This window comes from Copadichromis virginalis, linkage group LG15 (genome assembly GCF_057382275.1).
Source record: "Copadichromis virginalis isolate Kocher_CV1m ecotype Utaka linkage group LG15, C_Virginalis_male_GT1.1, whole genome shotgun sequence".
In the NCBI taxonomy this organism is placed as follows: domain Eukaryota; kingdom Metazoa; phylum Chordata; class Actinopteri; order Cichliformes; family Cichlidae; genus Copadichromis; species Copadichromis virginalis.
Window position 1 is genome coordinate 4,539,516 of NC_140632.1, and position 22,635 is coordinate 4,562,150.

General features: G+C 42.0%; 2 protein-coding genes and 1 long non-coding RNA gene across 7 annotated transcripts in view; 2 read left to right on the top strand and 1 right to left on the bottom strand.

The window, feature by feature from the left end:
* Positions 1–18,268, top strand: part of plcb4b (phospholipase C, beta 4b) — a 76,410-nt gene extending 58,142 nt beyond the window's left edge. For 4 of the 5 annotated variants that reach the window (XM_085431426.1, XM_085431425.1, XM_085431429.1 and 1 more), the window contains 33 exons: positions 74–153; positions 241–294; positions 389–470; positions 560–660; positions 1,122–1,179; positions 2,138–2,246; positions 2,816–3,026; positions 3,147–3,240; positions 3,402–3,481; positions 3,597–3,681; positions 3,782–3,872; positions 3,945–4,040; positions 4,279–4,427; positions 4,670–4,756; positions 4,869–5,013; positions 5,135–5,219; positions 5,814–5,938; positions 6,642–6,693; positions 7,226–7,328; positions 7,806–7,970; positions 9,364–9,568; positions 10,228–10,316; positions 10,430–10,586; positions 10,677–10,726; positions 11,049–11,114; positions 11,917–12,032; positions 12,724–12,799; positions 12,902–13,077; positions 13,231–13,332; positions 13,431–13,488; positions 13,885–13,971; positions 15,076–15,112; positions 15,825–18,268. In XM_085431426.1, coding sequence (XP_085287552.1) covers positions 74–153; positions 241–294; positions 389–470; positions 560–660; positions 1,122–1,179; positions 2,138–2,246; positions 2,816–3,026; positions 3,147–3,240; positions 3,402–3,481; positions 3,597–3,681; positions 3,782–3,872; positions 3,945–4,040; positions 4,279–4,427; positions 4,670–4,756; positions 4,869–5,013; positions 5,135–5,219; positions 5,814–5,938; positions 6,642–6,693; positions 7,226–7,328; positions 7,806–7,970; positions 9,364–9,568; positions 10,228–10,316; positions 10,430–10,586; positions 10,677–10,726; positions 11,049–11,114; positions 11,917–12,032; positions 12,724–12,799; positions 12,902–13,077; positions 13,231–13,332; positions 13,431–13,488; positions 13,885–13,971; positions 15,076–15,112; positions 15,825–15,901 — 3,348 coding nt within the window. In that variant the 3' untranslated portion in view covers positions 15,902–18,268. The remainder of the gene's footprint in view (positions 1–73; positions 154–240; positions 295–388; positions 471–559; positions 661–1,121; positions 1,180–2,137; positions 2,247–2,815; positions 3,027–3,146; positions 3,241–3,401; positions 3,482–3,596; positions 3,682–3,781; positions 3,873–3,944; positions 4,041–4,278; positions 4,428–4,669; positions 4,757–4,868; positions 5,014–5,134; positions 5,220–5,813; positions 5,939–6,641; positions 6,694–7,225; positions 7,329–7,805; positions 7,971–9,363; positions 9,569–10,227; positions 10,317–10,429; positions 10,587–10,676; positions 10,727–11,048; positions 11,115–11,916; positions 12,033–12,723; positions 12,800–12,901; positions 13,078–13,230; positions 13,333–13,430; positions 13,489–13,884; positions 13,972–15,075; positions 15,113–15,824) is intronic. The other variant, XM_085431430.1, reaches the window with a different exon arrangement.
* The window catches only part of LOC146691569 (uncharacterized), a 28,501-nt gene continuing 8,473 nt past the window's right edge, over positions 2,608–22,635 (bottom strand). The window contains exon 2 of the long non-coding RNA XR_014915075.1: positions 2,608–3,016. This is a non-coding gene — a long non-coding RNA (uncharacterized LOC146691569). The remainder of the gene's footprint in view (positions 3,017–22,635) is intronic.
* LOC146691570 (uncharacterized) lies at positions 20,339–22,443 on the top strand. Its single transcript, XM_085431435.1, has one exon. It carries the CDS (start codon positions 20,524–20,526, stop codon positions 22,003–22,005), a length of 1,482 nt encoding a protein of 493 aa, XP_085287561.1. The 5' UTR covers positions 20,339–20,523; the 3' UTR covers positions 22,006–22,443.

Consider the following 22,635-nt stretch of genomic DNA (forward strand, 5'->3'; position numbering starts at 1 on the left):
TGGTTTTAAGTGGTAGGAGTGTATATACACGTGTGCGTGTGTGTCCTGAATACTTGTGCTTGTTTGTTTGCAGAAGTGGATCGAGGGTTTGAGGTCAGTGATTCACAACGTTAAGGCCAACAACGTCTGTCCAATGACATGCCTCAAGAAACAGTGAGTGCAATTCGCAGCACAGTTGTAATAACTTGGCTGTGCCTTCTTCAGTAAGACGCCTTAATCCTACTTCCTGTTTTTGTTTAGTTGGATGAGAATGTGTTTCCTTACCAACGTGAATGGGAAGATTCCTGTAAGAGGGTAAGAGTGCGTTTAAAGTATGTTTTTGGGTTGTTGTTTTTTTTATACAATATCATTCACTCATCTTCACCTTATCCTCCTCCTCTTCTTAAAGCATCACTCGGACATTTGCATCAGGCAAAACGGAGAAGGGGATCTTTCAGGCTCTGAAGGATCTGGGCCTTCCTAGTGGAAAGGTCAGACAATACTGGAAGTCAGATGTGTCCGAGTTTGTTACGCTGGAAGAAAACTGTGAGGAAATGACTCTCTCACTTACCTTTTACAGAACGATGAGATTGAACCAGCAGATTTTACCTTTGACATTTTTTACGCGCTCACACAGAAGATCTGCCCTCGCACAGATATAGAGGAGCTCTTCAAGAAAATGTAAGTGTTTCATCTCGTCTGCTCTTTTTAATTGTTTTATACCTTAAAAATAATAAAATATCCTCCGAATACACATTTAACAGCATTACCCTTACCCAGCAACGTATTCTACCTGCGTTACCTTGTGCCTGAGCAGAACAATGATATCATCTGTTTAAATATTCCCCAAGTGAGAGCTGCTGCATCATGTTGGAAATAATCAGGACAAATGTTTCTGTGCCTGCCGCACTAACTATGTCTGGACAGCCTAACCTGCTTCCACCGTTCAACATTAATTATGTTCAACCTAATGACAACAGTCAAAGAAGAGTGATGATTAACAAGATACTACTAAAAGTGTAATGTAACTGTAAAGACTGGCTTTTCTAATTTTAACTGACTGACTGTGTGAATGACTGTGAGGGTTTCGATTTTAAGGAGCATAACATTTTGTTTTGTTTTTCTAATTAATCTCTCTGCAGCAATGGGAACAAAACTGATTATTTAACTGTAGACCAGTTAGTCAGCTTTCTGAATGAAGTAAGCTCTTTATCATTCATTAACTTCTCTCTGTATTTAGCTTGCGTGTGCCCTTCCCTGCAACTCCTGCTGCTCTTACTCTCATCCTGCTCTGGGGTAGAAGTCGCCCTGCTCCCAGGCCCGACTGCACATTAGTCCACCTTAATCAAATTGGATGGACACAACATTTAACTTTGAGTGGGCCTGCAAGGGCATCTTCAACCACCTCCCTTATTCTGCATGCCCACCGTCATCCCATTCCCCATGTTCTCCCTACCGTGGCTTGCCTCCTTCTCCCCCCTGTGTCTGATTGGTGTTGCTGTAGCAACGGGAGGGTCGAGGTTTCCATCCTGTTGCTTCCTGCTCGGTTCGTCTCGTTCCCTGCTGTGCGTATATGTGTTCTGTGGCTGTGCTGCTCTGTGTTGCTGAATACCTGCCTAGTCCTGCTGCTGTGCAGTCACGTGTTTGCGCTGCTTCATGCTCTGGGCTCGCCAATCAGATTAAATTCCCCACCTGGCTCTGTGAGTGGGCAGCGACATGTTCATGATGTTTGAATGTTTGCTGTTGTTTTTGTGAATGCCACCTTGATTCCCTCAAACACATGTGATTCTTTGCTTTTAAGCAACATTTAATCTCTGCACCTGTTAGTGTGGCTCACAGGTTTTTGTTTATACTGCCGTATAATAATCACCTTGATCAGTGCTTTTAGTACTTGCTGTCTAAATGTTATGTGCCTGTGTGTATACTAATGATTTAAAGATAATATTTCTTAAATAGTAAGTGATGAAAGCCAATCACATAGTCCTGAGTTCAGTACCTTTGATCAGGCATAACAAATTGAGAGTGTAAACATATTGTAATAAGTTTGCTCCTATCCTGCGTGTAGCGCAAGATGCGTTTGTCCTAAATTAGATTTGTGCTGGGAAATTACTGGAGACGATGAATAGAGGGATGACTGCGTTTGTGTTTCGCTTCACAGAACCAGCGCGACCCAAGGTTAAATGAGATTCTGTTTCCATTCTACGACCCCAAGAGAGCCATGCAGATCATCGAGAAATACGAGAGAGACGAAGATCTGAAGAAGAAAGGTAAAGAACCGTGTGGGCAAACCAGAGGGAGAGAGATGTTTTAGGCTTTGCTGCCATCTGCAGGAGTTACCTTGAACGGAAAACCAGATTGTTGGCACATTTTCTCCAGGGCTAAATATTTATTGTCAAGCGCCGGAGTTTATTTTTCCCCTGTTATCATCATGATGAAATGGTTGTACACATAGCTCTGCTGCTTTTTAAATACACATTTAGATTCCCAAAAGAATCTACAGTAGTTAAACATCAAGTAGCTGTTGTTTTGATATAAACACACAGGCCTGACATTTGCACGTCTTGTGCTGAATTCAGAGTTAGTAATGATAAAAATGTATATACTAATAAAATACTTAGTGATAGAGAGTGAATTATAAAAGCCATTTATTCTGTTTACTTTAGAACACTTCTTCTACAAATACATGTTACATTTTTCCAAAATAAATAAAAAAACTACAATAATATTTTCAGAGTTTTATACTGCTTTCACCTTAAAGAAATATTCACAAAGTTTAACAATAAATAATATTCTACCACTAAGTTACGCCCTTCGTGTCCGTCCTTGTTCTGTTCAGGTCACATGTCCAGTGATGGCTTCTGCCGGTACCTAATGTCAGATGAAAATGCTCCAGTGTTCCTGGACCGGCTGGAACTGTACCAAGATATGGACCAGCCGCTGGCCCATTACTTCATCAGCTCCTCCCACAACACGTACTTGACAGGCCGACAGTTTGGCGGGAAGTCCTCAGTAGAGATGTACCGGCAGGTCCTGCTGGCTGGATGCAGGTATTTATGTTAATATGGTGTACTTGGATGGGTTGACAGACACACATGTATCTGGCTATGCTAAAGCTCAGTTGCATGTGCAGCTTGTGGACAGAGACATTTCTGTGTGCTTTGCATTAGATGTGTGGAGCTGGACTGCTGGGATGGGAAAGGAGAGGACCAGGAACCCATCATTACTCATGGCAAGGCCATGTGCACAGATATCCTGTTCAAGGTGAACACAAAAAACCCAACTTTGTTCAGTCTTTCAGTTACTGCTTTAATGCTATTTCATAATGTAAGTCTGCCCCCTTGTGTTCAGAGTTTGATATAACATTTGATGGCTTGTTATGATTCATCCTCCTCACACCTAATGTTTTTCTTCTCCTGCCACAGGATGTTATCCAAGCCATTAAGGAGACAGCATTTGTCACATCAGACTTTCCTGTTATTTTGTCATTTGAAAATCACTGCAGGTACATTTATAATCAGTAAACATCAAATGCGTAAGGATTGCTTTTATTTGCATACATTTTTCACAAATAATCAATACATAGACATATTATGTATTTTTGCGATTGTGTTACTTAGTAAACCTCAGCAGTACAAGATGGCCAAGTACTGCGAGGAGATCTTCGGTGACCTGCTCCTCAAACAGCCTTTGGAGAACTATGCGGTAAATCCTCTCTTTCTGATACAAAGTATTTCTTAGAATTTGCTCTGATTGGGTTATACTCATATTTACTTAAGTGTAAAAGTTCTTTTCTCTTTGGCAGATTGAACCTGGGCGCCCTTTACCCTCTCCAAGTGAGCTCAAGCGGAAAATCCTCATCAAAAACAAACGCTTGAAACCTGAAGTCGAACAGAGTATGTATACAGCACATCTATGTGATTTTATGAGATTTGTCTGTCTTTAACATGTGTATGTGTGCAATACAGAGCAGCTCGAGGCCTTCAAGAAACACATGGAGGCAGGAGAGACAAACACCCCTGCTATCATTATGGGAGAGGAGAATGAAGACGACACAGAGAACGGTCAGATGTCTGACAGCCTGTGTTTCTATGTGAAATAATAAATTGTAGTAATGTGCGTGACAGCCTCTCTTGTACGAGCAGTAAGCGATAGGTTTATGCTGAAAAATGCAAAGTAGAACATCAAGTGCAAACACTCGCTAAAGTAAATGCACCAAGGAATAAGTAAAATATTAATGTTGGAGGAAAAAAAAAATCAGCTTTGCTATTGATTTGTGTTGTTCTGTATATGTGAGCGCAGGAGAAAAAGAGGCAGAGGATAAGGATTTGAATTCGGAGGCCCCCAGCAGTGTTTCTGAAGCAACCAGCGAGAAAGAATCCAACAGTGTTTCTCAGAGTAATGCTGTCAGCTCAAGGAAAGATGACGAGCAAAGCAACAGTATTAAGAAGGTAGGTTTGAGTGTCGACTTGCTACTGAAACACTAAAACGAATCTGTGGACATTGCAGAGAAGCACTCTGGTTTGTTATACATCCCCGGCAGGTGAGATTAAAACGGCTAACTGTAACAGTTTTTTTCCCCCTGTACCATTTGCTAATATAGGACATTGGACTACTATGGCCCAAATTCAGTCAAATCTACCACTAACACAAACATCCCATTAATGGGTGTTTTGTATGGATGTGTTCTTAGGTACCTGAAGATGAGGTGACAGAGATATCTGAAGCAACCGACGCCACAGACATCTCTGAAGCATCTGACCAAGACAACAACAAGAAGGCAAGTGCCCATCCCGTCCCCTTTTTACCCCACTAAAAGCTGACTGCTGTCTCTGGGCTGATGAATAAGACTAGGTTATTGAGCCATGTGTATGTGTGCTTGTGCTGTTCAGACTGTAGATGTGGCAGAAGACTTAGAAGAGGCTCTGATAGCTCAGTACACCTATGTGGGAGCCACCACTAACATCCACCCGTATCTGTCAGCCATGGTCAACTATGCACAGCCGGTCAAGTTCCAGAGTTTTGATGTAGCTGAAGGTGAGAGCTTCAACTTTTAGCTGTCATTTCTCATGTAAGAGCCTCATAGAACAATCAATCAATTACTGACTGTCAAAATAAATGTTAATCAGCTTTTCTTTTCTTTTCTTTTGTTTTTCAGAAAGGAATATCCACCATAACATGTCATCTTTTAACGAGTCAGTTGGCCTGGGCTATCTGAAGACTAATGCCATTGAGTTTGTGAAGTATCCTTTGAGCATTTGTCAGATCAGCCAGTTGCATTGGATTTTTCTAGAAAATAGAACAGCTATAAAAAAAAAAAAAAAGGACGCTAAGGTAGGAAAAATGTAGATAAATAATACATTTAAGTTATCATTACAGGATGTATGTAAACTTTAATCAGCATAAGATCAGATTTCACCAAGTTTAGGTTTTAAGTTTAAACTCTATGAGACTTTAAGGGAAATAGCTCAGACACTTTACTGAGATGCATGAAGAGACATAAATTTCCAATGAAATCTGAGTTTGAACTTTATAGATTGAGGTCACCTAAATGAGAGCTGAACGTCTGCTCAGAACTGATGTTTTTTAGCCATACTTGTTTCCACTCTGCTGTCGGAAAAGAACTTGAGGCCTCTAGAGCCCAGTGTGCTTTCAGCCTGTGTAGCTCGGGCTGACACACAGCCTCTCTCTCCCCTCCAGTGGGACTGTTTGACCCAAGCTGTTCACACTAAAAATAGTTGTACAGTCTGTTTAATGCACACACGCACACACATGTGTTGAAACACACATGTTCTCCCTCCCCTTTTTTTTTCAAATTTTCCTGAGCTTCAGCACAGCTACAACAAGCGTCAGATGAGCCGTATCTACCCCAAAGGGGGCCGGGTGGACTCCAGTAATTACATGCCTCAGATCTTCTGGAACGCAGGCTGCCAGATGGTCTCACTCAACTTCCAGACCCCAGGTACCACAGCATGCAACATGGGACCTCTAACCTCACACTCACCCATACAACACCACTCATAGTATATGTAACTTCATATTACAAAATACACACTCAAATCTAATTTCAAGTAACCCTCTGATCATGCTCAGAGCATCTTCTGCATGTGGGGAAGGGTTGACTGTGAAGCTACGAAACGACCATCTCGCAGCTGCAAATATATTCATGCAGGAAAAAAAAACAAGTTTCTGAATTAAAGTTTGGATTTGGTGTCAGCTCATTTAAAAAGAATCAATATCTTTTCGTGTGTGCAAAATTGCTAAATAAATGCAGCTGAATTCGTACCTCTGTTTATCTCTGACCTCTTACAAACACTCACACACACTATCAAACTGTTGCTGCCATATAAACACCTTAACAGGGAGTGAAACAGCTGCTGTCCTATGTCCAGAGGCATTAGACATTAGACCATATGGCCTGCTGTGAGTGGGGCATATGTGAGGCTTTAGGCAGGGGTCTGGGGACTTGGAGCTAAGGGGGAGTCAGGGAAAATATTACAAACCCATTCACTCAGATTCAGAAAAAAATTCACATAGTCTTTGAATGATGGGGTTTTTCTGTTTTCTTTTTTAGTCATTAATTTATTTGGATTGTTTTGATGTTTAAACACTGGCGTGTATATATTGCAGTTACTAATCACTTATCATTCTCACTCTTCTCTCAGATCTGGCCATGCAGCTGAACCAAGGAAAGTTTGAGTACAATGGTTCCTGCGGGTGAGCACAGCTCCTCAACTCCTGTCTTTAGCTCATTCCGGTCTGTCCCCTCCCTCCCTCTCCACTCCTCTCTAAAGCTCATCAATTATAGCTTGTCACATCTCATTAGCGACTGCCAGAAGCGACCGCAGCTACTATCTTTTCCAAAAACCAATGAGTGCTTTCGAGAAGGAAGCTCCTCTTCTCTCGGCAGTCATCTGTCTCTTCCTCTCTCCCTTGTCGTCTCCATGCCTCGCCTTTAATACCGTCCCTGAGGGCAGAGATTTTCCTGCTAATGCTGGAAATCTTATATGTGGCGAGATCGAGGCTTTTGCAGACAGTCATCACTACTAATGTTACTCTGATAGGCCTCTGGTTAGCATACACATATGCACAGTACCTTCGTGTGCTACATTTATTCTAAATCGAGAGACATCAACAACAAAAAAATGTTTGTAAAGGCATCATAATCAGATTTTACAAAACAAAAGTGTGTTCATTGATGGGTTTGTGCGTGGCCGTTTTCCTCATGTGCATCTTCTGTGCACGTCAGGTACCTGCTGAAGCCCGACTTCATGCGGCGGTCAGACAGGATGTTTGACCCATTCTCAGAGACACCGGTGGATGGTGTCATCGCTGCAACCTGCAGTGTACAGGTTAGGTCGTGCAGTACTAATAAATCATTCAGGGAAAAAGTGGATAAGGGATTTCCATTCAGGGATTCAGCCTAGTCTTAAACCAAACTTTTTTTTTCAGTGGAACTAGGTTTCATCCATGTCTGTGAAACCTACAGATAATATCATGTTGAAGGTTGGTTTCAGGCTTAGATGTGGCATGCTGTACAAATTACAGTGGTTCTTATATCGCGCTTTTTTACTCTCCTAGAGGACTCAAAGCGTTTTATGCAACATGACTCATTCACCTATTCATATTCAGGAGCAACTCTAGGTTCAGTATCTTGCCCAAGGACACTGGCATGCAGACTGAATCACCAAACTTCTGATTAGTATATAGGTTGCAGTACCTCTTGAGCCACAGCCACCCCACAGTGCACTGAATGAACCTGTGCAGATAATATTTCTGTAAAATCAACACCTCTCCAAAGCACTGAGAATGGTCTGCTTCTTTTTTAGGTGTTCTCAGGACAGTTTCTCTCTGACAAGAAAATCGGGACCTACGTTGAAGTCGACATGTATGGACTGCCAACGGACACCATCCGGAAAGAGTTTCGCACTCGCATGGTGATGAACAATGGACTGAACCCTGCCTACAACGAGGAGCCATTCGTCTTCAGAAAGGTAGCACGAACGGATAGACGGGGCAACAATAATGGATGCAGTGAGTTGAAAAAATGTTGCAGCACGTAGTCCCATTTGGGATGAGCCAATGGAAATGGAAACTGGGGGAGAAAAATCTATTATTTGGGTTGGAGAAGGATCTTAGTGACATGAGAAGCAGCCTGATTCTCATCTTACTCCAGTACAAAGGGTGGAAGGAGAAGGAAAGGAGACAATAATGAAATCTAAGATAATAGTAGCAAGAGTTAGGGAGAGGAGGAAGCAGATGGAGAATATAAAGTGAGAATACAGAAACGGAGTGATTTGGGATACTGTTGAATAATAAAGTGTGACATAAAAAACGAAACACAATCTACTGTATACTGACTCACAGAAAAAGAAAAAGGAAGTGAGGAAAGGAGCCACAGAAATGAAAAGAAAGATAATTAGAGGTGAGGGAGAGAATTAAAGGGAAAATAAAAGAGATGGGAGCCAAAGAGAGAGAGGAACATGTGTGTAATAGTGCTGCTCTCAGCAGAATAGGAAGTCTCTCAGCCATGACTGTGACTCCAGCTTCCTAACACACACCATCAATCACAGCCTGCCGCAGTGCTGCTCACACACACACACACACACACACACACACACCCCTACCTATCAAAGAGGGCCATCATAAGCAGTCTGCAAGCAAGATTCGTTTCTCACCTCCACACACACAGATGCCCTCAAATGCCGCCACACTTTTTGCATGCATACACACCGCTGTCATGACTGCAAGCGAACAATACACAGTGCATCAGCAGGGCTGTGAATGTGTAAGCAAACACACACACACGCACACACACACACACACACACACACACACACACACGCGATGCTTCTACCCATTCATCTCCAGTGAGTATTCTTCAGCCTTATCTCCCACCTTCCCATCGTCTTTGTATTAATCATCCTCTTATCTTCACATAGAAGCCCAGTTAAGACACTCTCTCGCTCTCTTTTTTTCCAAGGGTGTGAGTACAGAAGCTCATCTGCAGACACAAGTTAAAAGCATACATATGTACACGAGATATTCTCCACTCCTTGGATGCATACTAGCTGCAGAGACGGGCTTGTCAGCAGTCAGATATGCAGTGTGTTCCTCCTTTATCGTGTCTTTTTCTTTTATCACACATGGACTATACCCCGATTGTGTCCCTTGCAGTTCCATCTTCGACCTTCCCCTTTAATGATGCTGCTTTCTTTTACTGCTTTGTCTGGCAAATATTTATCTTTTTAAACATTATCAGAGCAGAATGAGCTCAGTAGACTTCCAAAATTTCGGTAGAACTAATGGCGACGTTTCTTTTTCCTTTTTTTCAGTGTGGTTACTCCTCCCTCTTACCCACTGTTTCCCTTCATGCCTTCCTTCTAGGTGATCTTACCAGACCTGGCCGTGCTGCGCATCGCAGTCTACGACGACAACAATAAGCTGATTGGGCAGCGCATCCTGCCTCTTGACGGCCTGCAGGCTGGCTACCGCCACATCTCTCTGAGAAACGAAGGCAACAAGCCGCTGTCGTTGCCCACAGTCTTCTGCCAAATCATCCTCAAGACCTACGTGCCCGACGGCTTCGGAGGTGAGGGAAACACACAAATTGCAGCACTTAATGTATTTTATATTACTGGATAGACTTCAGTGCATGGGTAAAACAGAACTATAAGTTTGTTTTGTATAGATAACCTTTAATATCCGCCATAAGTATTCTGAGAGCAGTATAATAAAGCAGCTGCTGTAGCCTGCAGGGAGAGGAGAGGAGAAAGGAAAGCAAGAAAACTCTCTCCTGCTCGCTTTTTCTCTGCCTTGGTTTTAACATTCACAGTAATGGCGTGGCACAAATGATGATGACAGTGACTCTGCAGTAATGGTTTCGAACAGGCACGAGCATACAAATGAGCAGGACAATTGGAGTTGTCATTAAATAAAGCCAACGGGCTCGCACTGAGGAATCATTACTGTAACCATTAGTGGTTATTCTGCAAGATCTGTCGCTATCACTTTCCTACTCAAGCAGCTCTTTACCAAGAGCTGAAAATAAGATCCTGTTCCCTAGTAACGGTTAGTTAAACAAGACGTGAAGAGGATTTCAGATTTGATAAGGAGACTTTCTCAGAACGTAGACAGGAACGCAAAGCTGTGTCATACAAAGTTTGCACTGAATGACACATTTCAGCGTCAGGTTATTCATTCAGCCCACCAGGCTCATGACGAAATCTTCTAAATCTCTTTGTGTTTCAGCTATTGTGGATGCTCTATCAGACCCAAAGAAGTTTTTGACTATAGCAGAGAAGAGAGCTGACCAGATGAAAGCACTGGGAATTGACACGGTACACATGGGTTTGGAAGCGGCGCCCATACGAATCCAAAACTGGTCTGATCGCATGTATCTGACTGAAAGGATGCAGCCAGTTTGAATAAATGCGTCTCTTTTCCTTTGTAGAACGACATAGCAGATGTTCCCAGCGGAAGCTCCAAAAACGACAAGAAAGGGAAGGGTAAAGGTGACACCGTGAAAACCAGTGTGACACCGCAAGCCAGCTCAGACATGGCCCAGACTTCCAACGCTGCCCAAAATAACACGACCGAAGCCAAGAAGGGTATACGCTGACGTAAAGACAGACATATTAAACATGCTGTATGCGAACTATGTAAACACAGAATAACATTTGTTTCCACTGCTGTTTCAGATAACGCACTCGTGCCTACTGTCAGCATTGATGACTTAAAGCAAATGAAGGTTGGTATTGTAACTCCTGTCACATAGCTCAGCAGCAGGTTTCCTTTAGTTTAGTCTGTACAGGCATATGTATGAAAATGAGCAATTATATAGAAGTAATCTTTGCTTCAGGTGTTGACATTGTCTGTATCATGTTTAGACCTAAAAAACAATAACTACTTTGTGTTATATTTTAGTAATAACAAATACTATTGTAGTTATGATTTTGCACCAATATTAAACTCACAATTATCTCATGGAAGTAATTGCACGCCAACTATTAATGCTGCCTGAGTCTAGTATATTGTACATCGTGACTAAACATGGATCTCTCCCACTGCAGTCGTACCTTAAATTGATTAAAAAGCAGCAGAAGGAGCTCAACACTCTAAAGAAGAAACACTCAAAGGTGGGTGACTGTTTTACTGCAGACCTGTCTGCTAATAATACAAAGGGGCTGCTGTTTATTCCTGACAGTTATTGATGCTCAGAGGGATAGAAACGGTGGAAGGGGAGGCGGCTCTACCTTTCATCTTCCACTGACCACTGACTGCATGCACACGCACACACACACACACACACACACACACACACACAGTCCATTCATAATGTACATAGGGTGCTTTTGAGTATGCTAATGTGTCATATTGCTTCTAGTGTCTCCTGGCTGCACAAAGCAAGTCTGTATAAGAGAGATGCAGGAAATTATACAACTGTTTCTTTACTGCAAACTTTTCCTTTTCCCTTCCTCTCAGGGATGGATTTGTGGAGATTTGAGTTATATCCCAGGAGTAAAGAAGGCACATATGTTAAAATACTGAGAAGTGTCTATAGATCCAGACACATAATGATTTGCTGTTTTTCTTCAAACAGCGATCGGCACAGTTTATATTGGCTGCTGGCTCAGTCATACATGCAGATTAATCATCACAGAATTTAGTCCTGTTGCTTAACATATGTATATCAGTACCTGCAGACCCATCTGTTGGCTGAAAAAAAGATAGCTGCTGGTTCATTATTCAGGGGGAGCAACAAAATCAACATGAGTGTATTACAAACAATAATCGTTGTTGTTGTTGCTGCTGCCTGTTGTGCTGATTCCAAATTGGTTTCAATATAGGTTAAAACTGCATCTGCATGGCATAGGTAAATACTTATATATAATAAATAATAATTATAAATAATAAACGTGTCTCCCTTTTCTGCACTAGGATCAAAATACAATGCAGAAAACTCACTGCACGCAGGTGGACAAGATAGTGTCTCTGCATGATAAGGAGAAGGTAACTCTGGAGAAGCTACTAGAGAAAGCCATCAAGAAACGAGGGTAAGTGGAGACAAAAGCAAACACACACACACACACAAACTCATTAGTCTCATCTCTGTGTTTTGTCCTTTAGTGTCTCCCTTGTGAAGTCAGTCTTGTCTCTATGTTTGTTTATCTTTTTGTCTCTGTCAAATTCTGAGGTTTGGGTCTGTGTCTTGGTGTTAGTTCCAGTTTTATTTTGATAGTCTTGTGTGCTTCATGTTGAGTTTTAAGTTACCTGTCTAGTTTTCCTGATTTGTTGCAGCTATGTTCCCTTGTGTTTCCCATCTCCCTAACTGCCTCGTGTGTATTTATTGTTTGACTCTTTCCTGCTCAGTGAATGTTTTTTTGTTCTCTTTCCCCCTGTAGACCATTAAAACTGTGTTATTGAGTTCATTTCTAGTTTCCAGAGTCCTGCATTTGGGTTCTATTCTGCCTGCTACACTGGCAAACCTCGACATCTAGAGCTCAGAAGATAATATTAGCTGTGTCAAACTGCACAGAGCATACAAAGAGGACAGGAGGTCCCCGTGCAAGACTCGACACTGCTTCTATAAAGCTCCCTGTGTGATGTGAAGCTTTGCAAATAACCATTTATGCACAGAGACAAATCAAAGACATACCTAACTTTGCCCACCCCTCTTGACTCCATTCCTTAAGATCAATTCAACTAAACCTCTCTTGTCCACTTGTACATGTGGGTTCCTTACAGTGAAAACAACTGCCAAGAGCTGAAGAAGGAGACAGAAGATAAGATTCAAACGCTAGTTGCTGATCATAAAACCAAGGTAACTTACAGCAAACGCTCTTTCCACAAAGCTATTATTAGATGTGAGGATGACAAGTATCTTAGCTGTGAGTTATTAATGCGCTCGTGTGTTCGCATGCAGGTAAAGGACATCACAGCACAGCACACCAAAGAGTGGTCAGAGCTAATCAGTAGTCACAGCAGTGAGGAGCAGGAGATGAAGGACAGCCACGTCACCCAGCAGTGTGAACACCTCAAGAAGCTCTTGGCCACTGTCCAGGAGCAGCAGACCCTGCAGCTCAAACTCATTCATGAAAGGTGAGAGACCCGCACAGCTTGCTCACACACATAGGGATGGATTACTGCGAGTGATCAGACATGATCATTTGGGGCAGCTACTCTGAGATTTTATTGCCAAAAATTGGATGCAGACAACTTGTCTTATATGCAGCTGCTTGTTCCACAATGCAGGCAGAGCAAAGAGATGCGTGCCAACCAGGCTAAAATGTCCATGGAAAACAGTAAAGCCATCAGCCAGGACAAGACTATCAAAAATAAGGCAGAGCGAGAGAGGTGGGTCACGCCCATGATGTAATCGTTCAGTCGTTGTTTTGGGGCTCTTAAGCGCTCATTGTAACTTCATGTTGTGATGGTTTTGTTCCGCTCTGAAGGAGAGTGCGAGAGCTAAACAGCAGCAACACCAAGAAGTTCCTGGATGAGAGGAAGAGGGTAGGATGTTTATTTTTTGTTCCTCAGCTGAAGAGCACTTCAATCATTATTCCTTTAGCCTGTGCACTGGATTAACATTGTTGGAATTTAAATACAAAGTGTAATATCCCTCAGTCTGTTCACCCTGCTGCCATTGGGCAAGTGATAAAGAAGTTGTTGCTCCTGCAGCGCTCAACCTCAGAGTAGTTTCTTTCCTCAGGCTGAGACAGCCTGTCATTCTTGTTTGTGACGACATCAGAATTTTGTTTTACAACACACTGTTGCATAATGATCATTAATCTTGAATCAAATGCTCCAAATGACTCCCCCTACTAAAACATATTTCATTGTAATAAAAAACATTGCTATTTATTTATGACAATTTAGTTTATTGCCTTTGTCTCCGTGTTTCTGCAGCTGGCTATGAAGCATCAGAAGGAGATGGAGCAGCTAGAGAAAAACCAGAGAGAGCAGCTGGAGAAACTGGAGAAGTTCAATGAGCAGGTACATAGAAGGAAATTACCTTTTACTGCCACTACAGTGTAAATTGATCTAGATAGGTGACAGCAATCACAGTTACTGCTATCTAAGCTGTTAACACTGTTGTTTAAACCCAGCATTTAGTATTGGACCATATCCTGCTCATATCAGAACATTCCTCAGTTTAGGGAGCTTCTTGCTTTACCGGCTTAGAAAGTATAAATGACACTCAAGCTTTGGGACTAGTTAAATGTTCTAGATACATTTGTCATAAGTTTACATTCCCTCATCATGGGCATGACTGTCATTGTAATTTCGGGCTTTTAACTTTTTTTTAACACTAACTTTTTCCAGGGTAGAATGAATGTAAAGCATGTATCTTTAGTGGAGATAATTTCTCTGAATTTCAGAGTCGGACACTCACATTCCAGTCCTCTGTGTATATGTTCCTCCAGCACTGTAACCAGTTTAGGATCATTTTCCTGTTGGAAAGTTGGGCACCACTAGGTGTGCCCAACTTTCAACTATCTAGCTGTTGATTTGAGGTGAAATTTAAGAATTTGGAGGTAGTCACTCTTCTTCAATATTCCATCCACTTTGTGTAATGTACCAGTACCAGAAATGGCTCAGAGGGACTTTCCCAACTAGTGTGAATCTACAGATTTCTTTCTTAGATCTTTACTGAGTTCACTGGACTTTCCCATTGTTCTGCAAATTGGTAAATCCAGTGAGTGCTGTCAAACAAATACTTTTAATGCTCATGATGAGGGTTTGTAAACTTCTAAACACAACTGTACTTCCTTCACTGCCATATTGACTGCTGTTGTTATTGCTTGTGATATAATTATTATTTATGCAAAAATTTTCCCCCAAAGTTAGGATCAGAATTGCCCTGAATTACTAAAGATAAACAAAACTGCTGAAATGAAACAAACAAACAAACAAAAAAGCCAGATTATAATATCAGCGTCTTTTTTCCCCCGACATTACAAATAGAAGAAAGTACGGTTTACGTCATCATGTCCCCATTTTTGCATTTTATTTTACCATCTGTCATAGTACCTGTACATGTTTCACATGTATGCACATTTTCCTTTCTTTTAATTTGATTTGCTTCTTCCGGCACAGCTTTTGAAATCACACCATGCAAACAAACAGGTTCAAGGTAGGCATCGCCATCTCCCCTCATCTCTACCTCTGACATCACCTTTCTGTCACTGCATCATTCAGTGATCGTGTTTCCTTTCACGTCTTTTCCTCCTAGTCACGTTTTCATTGCCTCAGTTTTTCACCGAGCCTGTTTAAGTCTTGACTTATCTGCTATCTAAATGATTGCTATAATGATCTACTCAAGTGACTCAGCCCTGAGTACAGCAGGGGAATAGTACACGACAGGCCTGTCTTTGAAGAGATTTGCACAGTTTGAAATAGAAAGTGTTTCTTTCCTCTGTATGATGAAATTCCACTCCCACATTTTTAGTCTGCAGCTCTTGCGCTGTCAGGAGTGCCAACTAGAAGCTCAAGTCATTTATCACCATGACTCACCAGCTATTACTAAGTAAAAACAGCCAGCTCACAACCTGCTCCTCTGTGCTTCTACTCCAGCTCATAATCATTTACTTTCATAGTATGTCACTGTGTCCCACTGAGGCAACAATTACTCCAACTAAGCATGTGGCTTTATTACCTGCCAAGCAATTCAGAGATACACCCAACAGAATCCTGAAATCTGAAGCCCATACTGATAAATTGTTTACTAAAAATTGAACACAAATTGATCACAAAAGTTGTACAAATCCACTAGAAAATCTTCCACTTGCACACATTAAAAGAAGGTGTCTGTCTGTCTGTCTTAACTGTCTTCCATCTCTTCCAAGACGAAGGACATGCAGCAGATGGTGAAGTTGGAGGAGGAGATGGACCGCAGACCTGCCACAGTGGTGTGAGCGGCTGAGACTGGGAAGACACATTCACACTTGTACACTCAAACACAAGAAGGTGCAGAAAACACTCCACAGAAAGCCCTCTACAGTCCAGAGATGAAAACCTTCCTGCATCACTTTCTGTGTTTTATTTATGTTCGCTCAGACACACAGCAGCCCCGGCCCTACACCTCTTCTTTTGCTCTGTTCACTCAGCCATGCATCGTGTGCTCTCCAACCACTATCTTTATACCACTGAGCCATTGGTGCTTATCACCGTTTGTCAGGGGGGATTAACCACTTATCGAGACAGGAAACGTTACCTCGGAGAACACACAGGAAAATACGTCGTCTCCTCTAGTGTATCTAAATTCTCTGTTGCCATCACATTGTATGTTCTCTTCAGCTATTAGCAGTACTTAGTACAAGCACACATACACCAAATTCCTCACACACACACACACGCCGGCTCATGACAGGTCACATAAACAGGCTCTGTTCCCAATTTGACCATTTTTGCGAAGGGAAAAAAAAAAGCAGTATCCAATGAACCGCTGCAGAAACAGAGGGATGAAGAGTATGTATAAGATTTAATGTCATTTCAGCACAAATGAATCAACTGTATGAGAAATACACTGTATGCTACACCAGTCGTGTCCTGAGCACTTTGTATCTGATAGGCTGTCAAAAAAAGTTAAAAAAGAAAAAGAAGAAAAACTAACAAAAACACGGAACATGTAGCGGTGCACTACTGTAGGTTTTCTGTTTTCAGTAAGAATGTATTTTTAAAAAAATAAAATTGTTGTATTAAGAGTGGCAACACCCACCCCCCTTTCTCCCTCCATGTTACACAATCCTCCACCTTATCACAAAGACATGTTATTGACTTTTTGATGACTATAAAAAAGGTTTATTGTCATGCTGAGTCAGAATACTATAAAGGGATCACAGGGAATACATGCTAATCCCTCAATCAAATTTTTTTGTTTCACTTACTTTAATTTTAGGTACTCATGAGATGGTTTAATAGCTGTGCTTCTTTTGCACTTGGAAATTACATTTACATGTATTTTACTCGTTTCCATGAGTACAGTTTAAACTGCAATACTTTTGGTACTCTACGTACACTATGCAAACAAGATAATTCCCTCATAGCTGTAACAGTAAACGGTATTCCACACTTGCTGTCGCCCATTCCTCTATCTGACTTTGGCTGGCAGCCGTCTCTTTGTCTTGTCATTATTACAGCATTGTTGAATGCTAGTGCTCCCTTTATAGATTCTTGACTGCACCTGAGCACCCTCAGCTTGTAAACCTCGCAGTTTCCCTGTCCTGCTCTGGCTATAGGAGGGTGGACCGAATAACAGATTCGTAGAAGTCTCTGGTGTTCACTCCTGTCTACAGCAGGTTCCCTTCCTAACGATGTTACAGAGGTGATGTTGGAGGTGGTGGTACTGTGCCCTGATGCCTCTGCAGAGAATTAAAAGTGTGATGTGCAGTACTGTTATAATTTAACACTAACATTGACTAAACTGACAAAAAAGTCATGTAATGATATAAAAACATTAAGGATAAAGGCACCTATGGGTATTTTGGCCTTTTTTAAAAAGTTTTGTTTGTTTGTTTTTTTTCCCCTGTTTTATTCTGCTGTGTTATATGTAAAGGGTAGACGGGATATTCTTGTATATACTGGAATGTATGTAGTTTAATTTACTTTTGGACCAGTTGTGTTCTGCCATTTAAGGGCTTGGGGATTGAGTGGGTCTGCTGGGTGAGGGAAAAATGATCAACCATTGTTTTGTTTTTGAGTTTGTTCTTTTTCTTTTCTTGTTTTCCAGTCTGCCCTTATACTGCACCACACAACACGATATAAAGCTCTCACCACATATCTAGTGTAGAGATAAATGAGTAAAAGTGCTTTTAAATTTTATTCCATCGCTTTCAAATGTGCCACTCGGTGTCTGTTAGGATGTTTAAATTATTTTATGAATGATAAAATGCCAAATTAAGGGGTTATTTATATGAAAGTATATATAAATAAATGAATATATATTATATATTAGATAATGTGTAGTTTAAGATGATTATGTTAGAAGCTTTTTTTGCACTAGTTGAATGTTTCTGTTGTGTGATTTACATGTAACCTTTGGCTCTCGAGTTTGTCAAAAAAGCAGATTATTTTTGCAGAGCAACATCACTGATTTCATTTCCTCAGTTTCTACTGTATCTCCTTTATTTTCTATTTGAATTGTAGCTTGTCGACAGACATTCTGTGCGTGTTTTTGTATTTATATTGTACTGTTGAACTTATAGCAATGAAAATACTGTTGTTATCCAGCTCCTTTAATACTGTTTTATAGTATGTGTCTCAATAAATCCAGGTGTAAAATGGGACATAATTACGTGGCTCATTTGTGTTTTCCTCAGAACGTACTCTGTGTTTGACCTAACCTTGTTGAATTTGAGGGAAATAAAATATTTCCAATTGGGGGGAAAAAGTACAGTACTGCTAAAATCATGTACATTTCCCCAGGCGTGTACTTCTGTTTATCCAACGTATCCATAGTGTCATTTGTCATGTATCCGTCTGCTCTCTCCTTAACCCCCCCCCCCCCAAAATGCCCCAGGGCAGATGGCTCACTTTACCTTACAATATTAACCACCTCGATGTGACAGTTGTTGTGAACTATATAAATACAATTTGAACTGCATTGAATTAAATAGTAGAGTGATTAACGCTGTTGCCGTGCAGCAGCAAGAAGGTTCCTGGCTCAAATGCTGGCTGAGTGAGATTAGCATGTTTTCCCTGTGTTTCCTTTATGTACACCGATTTCCTTCAAAGCCATGCATGTTAGAATAAGTAGTGATTCTAAATTGATAGTAGATGTGAGGTAGATAAAGCAGAATAAAGCATCATAGTTAATTGTGATTTGCTACTTAAAGCTACTTTGAGTAGTCTGTTAGACTAGGAAAGTGTAAGTATAAATATAAAGACATTACGCTTGCCTGGTTTTCAAAATATTAGCTGTAGAGTTGTCTGCCTGGGCTTGAATATAAAAGAACTAAATAGCTTTTTCCTTGCAGTATGCAAAGTGTATACATAAAAGTGCATTGATTCAAATAGCGATAGTGTCAATATCAACGCAGGTATTAGTATTGGATTCATACTAGTATCGATCCTATCTTCTTTTTTGGTGGAATGAAAAAACACCTCAAACATTCATTACGAAAAATGCCTGAACCTGTTTTTGCTAAATCAAGCCTTTTTTATTTATTATTAACACATTTAAAAACAGTCGACCTAAAGTGCTTTAAAGATGGGCACATTTACATTGCAGGGCTCCAGTTTTAAAATACATGAAAATCTGAAAGGTGTGTTTTGTTGTATTAACTAAAGTGGAAAGTAAAAAGTGCAGGGATTTAGTGTCATTAATGTTCAGAATTTGGAAATGATGTGGATTCCTCATAAGTTACGACACACTGCTCTCACCTACATAAGCTGCCTTTATAAGTTAAAATTATTATTGGCGTCAGCAACACTGGTCCTGTATTTACCTGGTTTTTGGGGATAGGTTAATTGATTAATCCAAATTGTCACTAGGTGTGAATGTGCGAGTGAATGTGAGTGTGAATGGTTGTCTGTCCCTGTGTGTTGGTCCTGCGACAGACTGGCGACCTGTCCAGGGTGTACCCTGCCTCTCGCCCTATGACAGCTGGGATAGGCTCCAGCGCCCCCCGCGACCCTGAAAAGGATAAGCGGAAGCGAATGGATGGATGGATGGACCTAAATTTACAGTATTACACAACACTAATAATATTGCGCCCAAGTTACCCAAACCTAAATAAATAAATTTTCTCCCAACCATGCAGTCATTTGTGCAGCTCATCTGAGGAGGGCACCATAAATGTTAACATGCTGTCACACTATAACCACCACCAGCCCTGCAGTCTTTCTGCAGTCATAGTGAAACTTTGCAGAAAGAAAATGGTTTCTTTTGTTTGCTTAGCTTTTTTACAGTTTTACATGAGAAACATTGCACAAAAACAATCGAGGATAGTAGAAAACACTGCAGGCCAGAGGAAGACGTATATCAGGGGTGTGAGGTAAGCATGTTTTGTTAGTTGGAATGCTGAAACATCGTGCTGCCAATTTTGTAGTTAAGCTGCACCAATGATGTCACTGAAAATGTGATTCATTCAGATGCTACCATATACTCTCCCGGCTGTAATGTGGATTATTCATCTTCTCTGATTTGATAATTGTGTTCTAAAGCACACTGTAGGGCACAAGCACACCACCCACGCCCCCCCCACAAATAATAACCACTGCTGTCTCATCACATTCAACAAGTGAATTGATAAGCCAGGTCCTCTCTTGAACACAGGCGGCTCCAGTGCTGACGCTCTTTTTTATGTCATTGTAAACAAAGTATTTCCATTAGAAAAGAAGAACAAAGCGTGGTAGGCTAATTATGTTTGCGTTGCCCGGCAACTCCTCCGTAGCTTCCCTTTCACTATAAAATTAGGGTGGAGGCTTTGTTTGTCAGCAATCGTTGGGGGGAAAGAGGTTTTCCAAACCTGCTCTACTAATAGAAAGATGAGTTTTCGTAAATAAATTTTAATAAACTTATTGGATAATAATCTTCTAATAAACATGCTAAAAGCTCCCGGGAAGTCTAACGGGAAAACAGGCACCAAGATCCTCCTGGATGCGATCTCCAAGGATAAAGTCCACCTGGCCCGGTTTGTTCTGGATGCGCTGGATGGGGAAATCGTGGACTCCAAAACGGAGGGCGCACAGACTCCCCTCATCTCCTCTGTCTTGCTGCCCGATGCCCAGGCTCGGTGTAAGTTTGCAGAGCTCCTGCTGCACAGAGGCGCCAGCGTCAACTGTCGGGACGGAAACGGGCGCACAGCGCTCAGTCACGCCTGTGAGCAGGGACACCTGGACGCGGTGAAGATCCTGGTCCGAAACAGCGCGGACCCGGAGATTGTAGACTCGTGGGGAAACACAGCGCTCATGTACGCCGCGGTGGCAGGTCACGCGCACGTTGTCGAGTTTTTGGTGAGAGCTTTCAAGAGGCTGGGTCTTCAGATAGACCGACAAAACAAAGTTGGAAACTCTGCTATTGGAGTGGCAAAGTTTCTTGGTCACACTGAATGCATCTGCGCTCTCACCAACAATTCCAAAAAGGGCCGCGAGGACGGAGGCGCTCGTGGAAGTGCGCAGCTGCGACCCGGCGAGCTGGAGAAGAAGGTTGGACATTTAGCAGACAGACTGGAGGTCCTCCGAGCGTGTAATCATGCTCATTGCCTATTGGCTCCAAACTGCACCCGGCAGCCAATCCCGCGGATAAAGCGGAGCGGGTTGCCATCCATGAACTCGATAGAGGAGTTTGAAACGGAGAACGAAGGCGCCTCCTCGCCTCCACCTGATCTGGTCCTCTCTGAAGTCTCGACCCTTGCACCCCGTCCTTGTATTTCTCCCAACCTTAAGCATCCGAAAACCGAGGGAAGGCCGACCACCTCAGATGACCCCCTCCCCCCTCTAACGATGGGCTGTGAGGCTCAAAGATCCACACTGTTCTCGCCTCGGCCCAGCAGAAACAGCCACAGACCCAGCGCGCCCTCTGCTCTGGGCATTTTAATGACCCCCATTCTTGCCAACAAAAGTGAGAATGAGTTGGCAACAGAACGAACCAAAATGTTAGACTTCGGTCTACACAGATTTCCCGACAGCTATTATAAGAAAAGGTGCAGCCTGCCAACCAGCATGCTCAGCCCCGCACCTCCTGAGCGCACTCTGGTCCCTTTGCGTAAATCTAGAACCGTGAGGAGGCGCGAAAGGTCTCCCGGCAAGGCTGAACCTCCCCAGGCACCGACTGCCTCATCTGCAGCCGCGACTTTCTCTGTATTGAGCAACAAAATGTTGCGCCGCTTTACTTTCCCGGAGTTTGAAAAGGATGCGAAAGAGCTGGAACAGGATCCGACGGCATTTTCAATGCGGATTCCGCGATCAGAAACTTTTCCACAGGCTGTTAAAAAACATCCCCAGGTCGACAGCAAAGCCAGCATCGACAGCATCAGCTCCGTCAAGTGCGAGTTTGACTTTCATGTGAGAAAAACAAACGCTTAAAAAGCGTGTTTGCCCGCGTTACTTTAGGAACGGATTCCCACAAAGATCGTTTAGACATGACTTTCAAAACTCCGGTAATTTCCGTGAGAGTTACCAGAACGCATTCATCTTTGATCTACTCCGTTTGGAGTGGAAACAATAAATCCATGCTACTAAAGTTTTACATTTACACCCATATTTAAAGTACAAATGAATCAAACTGTTTGCGTAGTACCTCGCAGCCTTACGACTGTGTATGCTGTAGTGTCAGTATATGGTTGGAACTTTGTCCGGTGTTATATGCCACTCCCTTTAAAGTAGGTGGAGTGTTCATCAAAGGTGAAGAGGTGATGTGCCATACACAATATGTATTATTTATGTATAGCATAAGCTTGTTGTGCTGTGAGATTTTTCTGTATCTTCCAGTACACCTTAACATCAAATAAAGTCTAAATCTGATGTCTATGCGTCTGTGTGGCATCTACCCTCGATAAGGTTTGTGGTAGTGAGTGTTACATAAAACATTTATTCACACTTTGCCCTAATTCCATAAGGTCAATAAGCGCAGATTTTTCTCTGATCTTGTGGGTTCAAAATCATCCTTGTGTAAAGTTAGAGAAAGCTAAGTGCTGTACTGATTCCGGTGCCGGG

Excerpts from the sequence above, each read along its gene's own strand:
- LOC146691570 (XM_085431435.1), top strand. The coding sequence starts at position 20,524 with ATGCTAAAAGCTCCCGGGAAGTCTAACGGGAAAACAGGCACCAAGATC.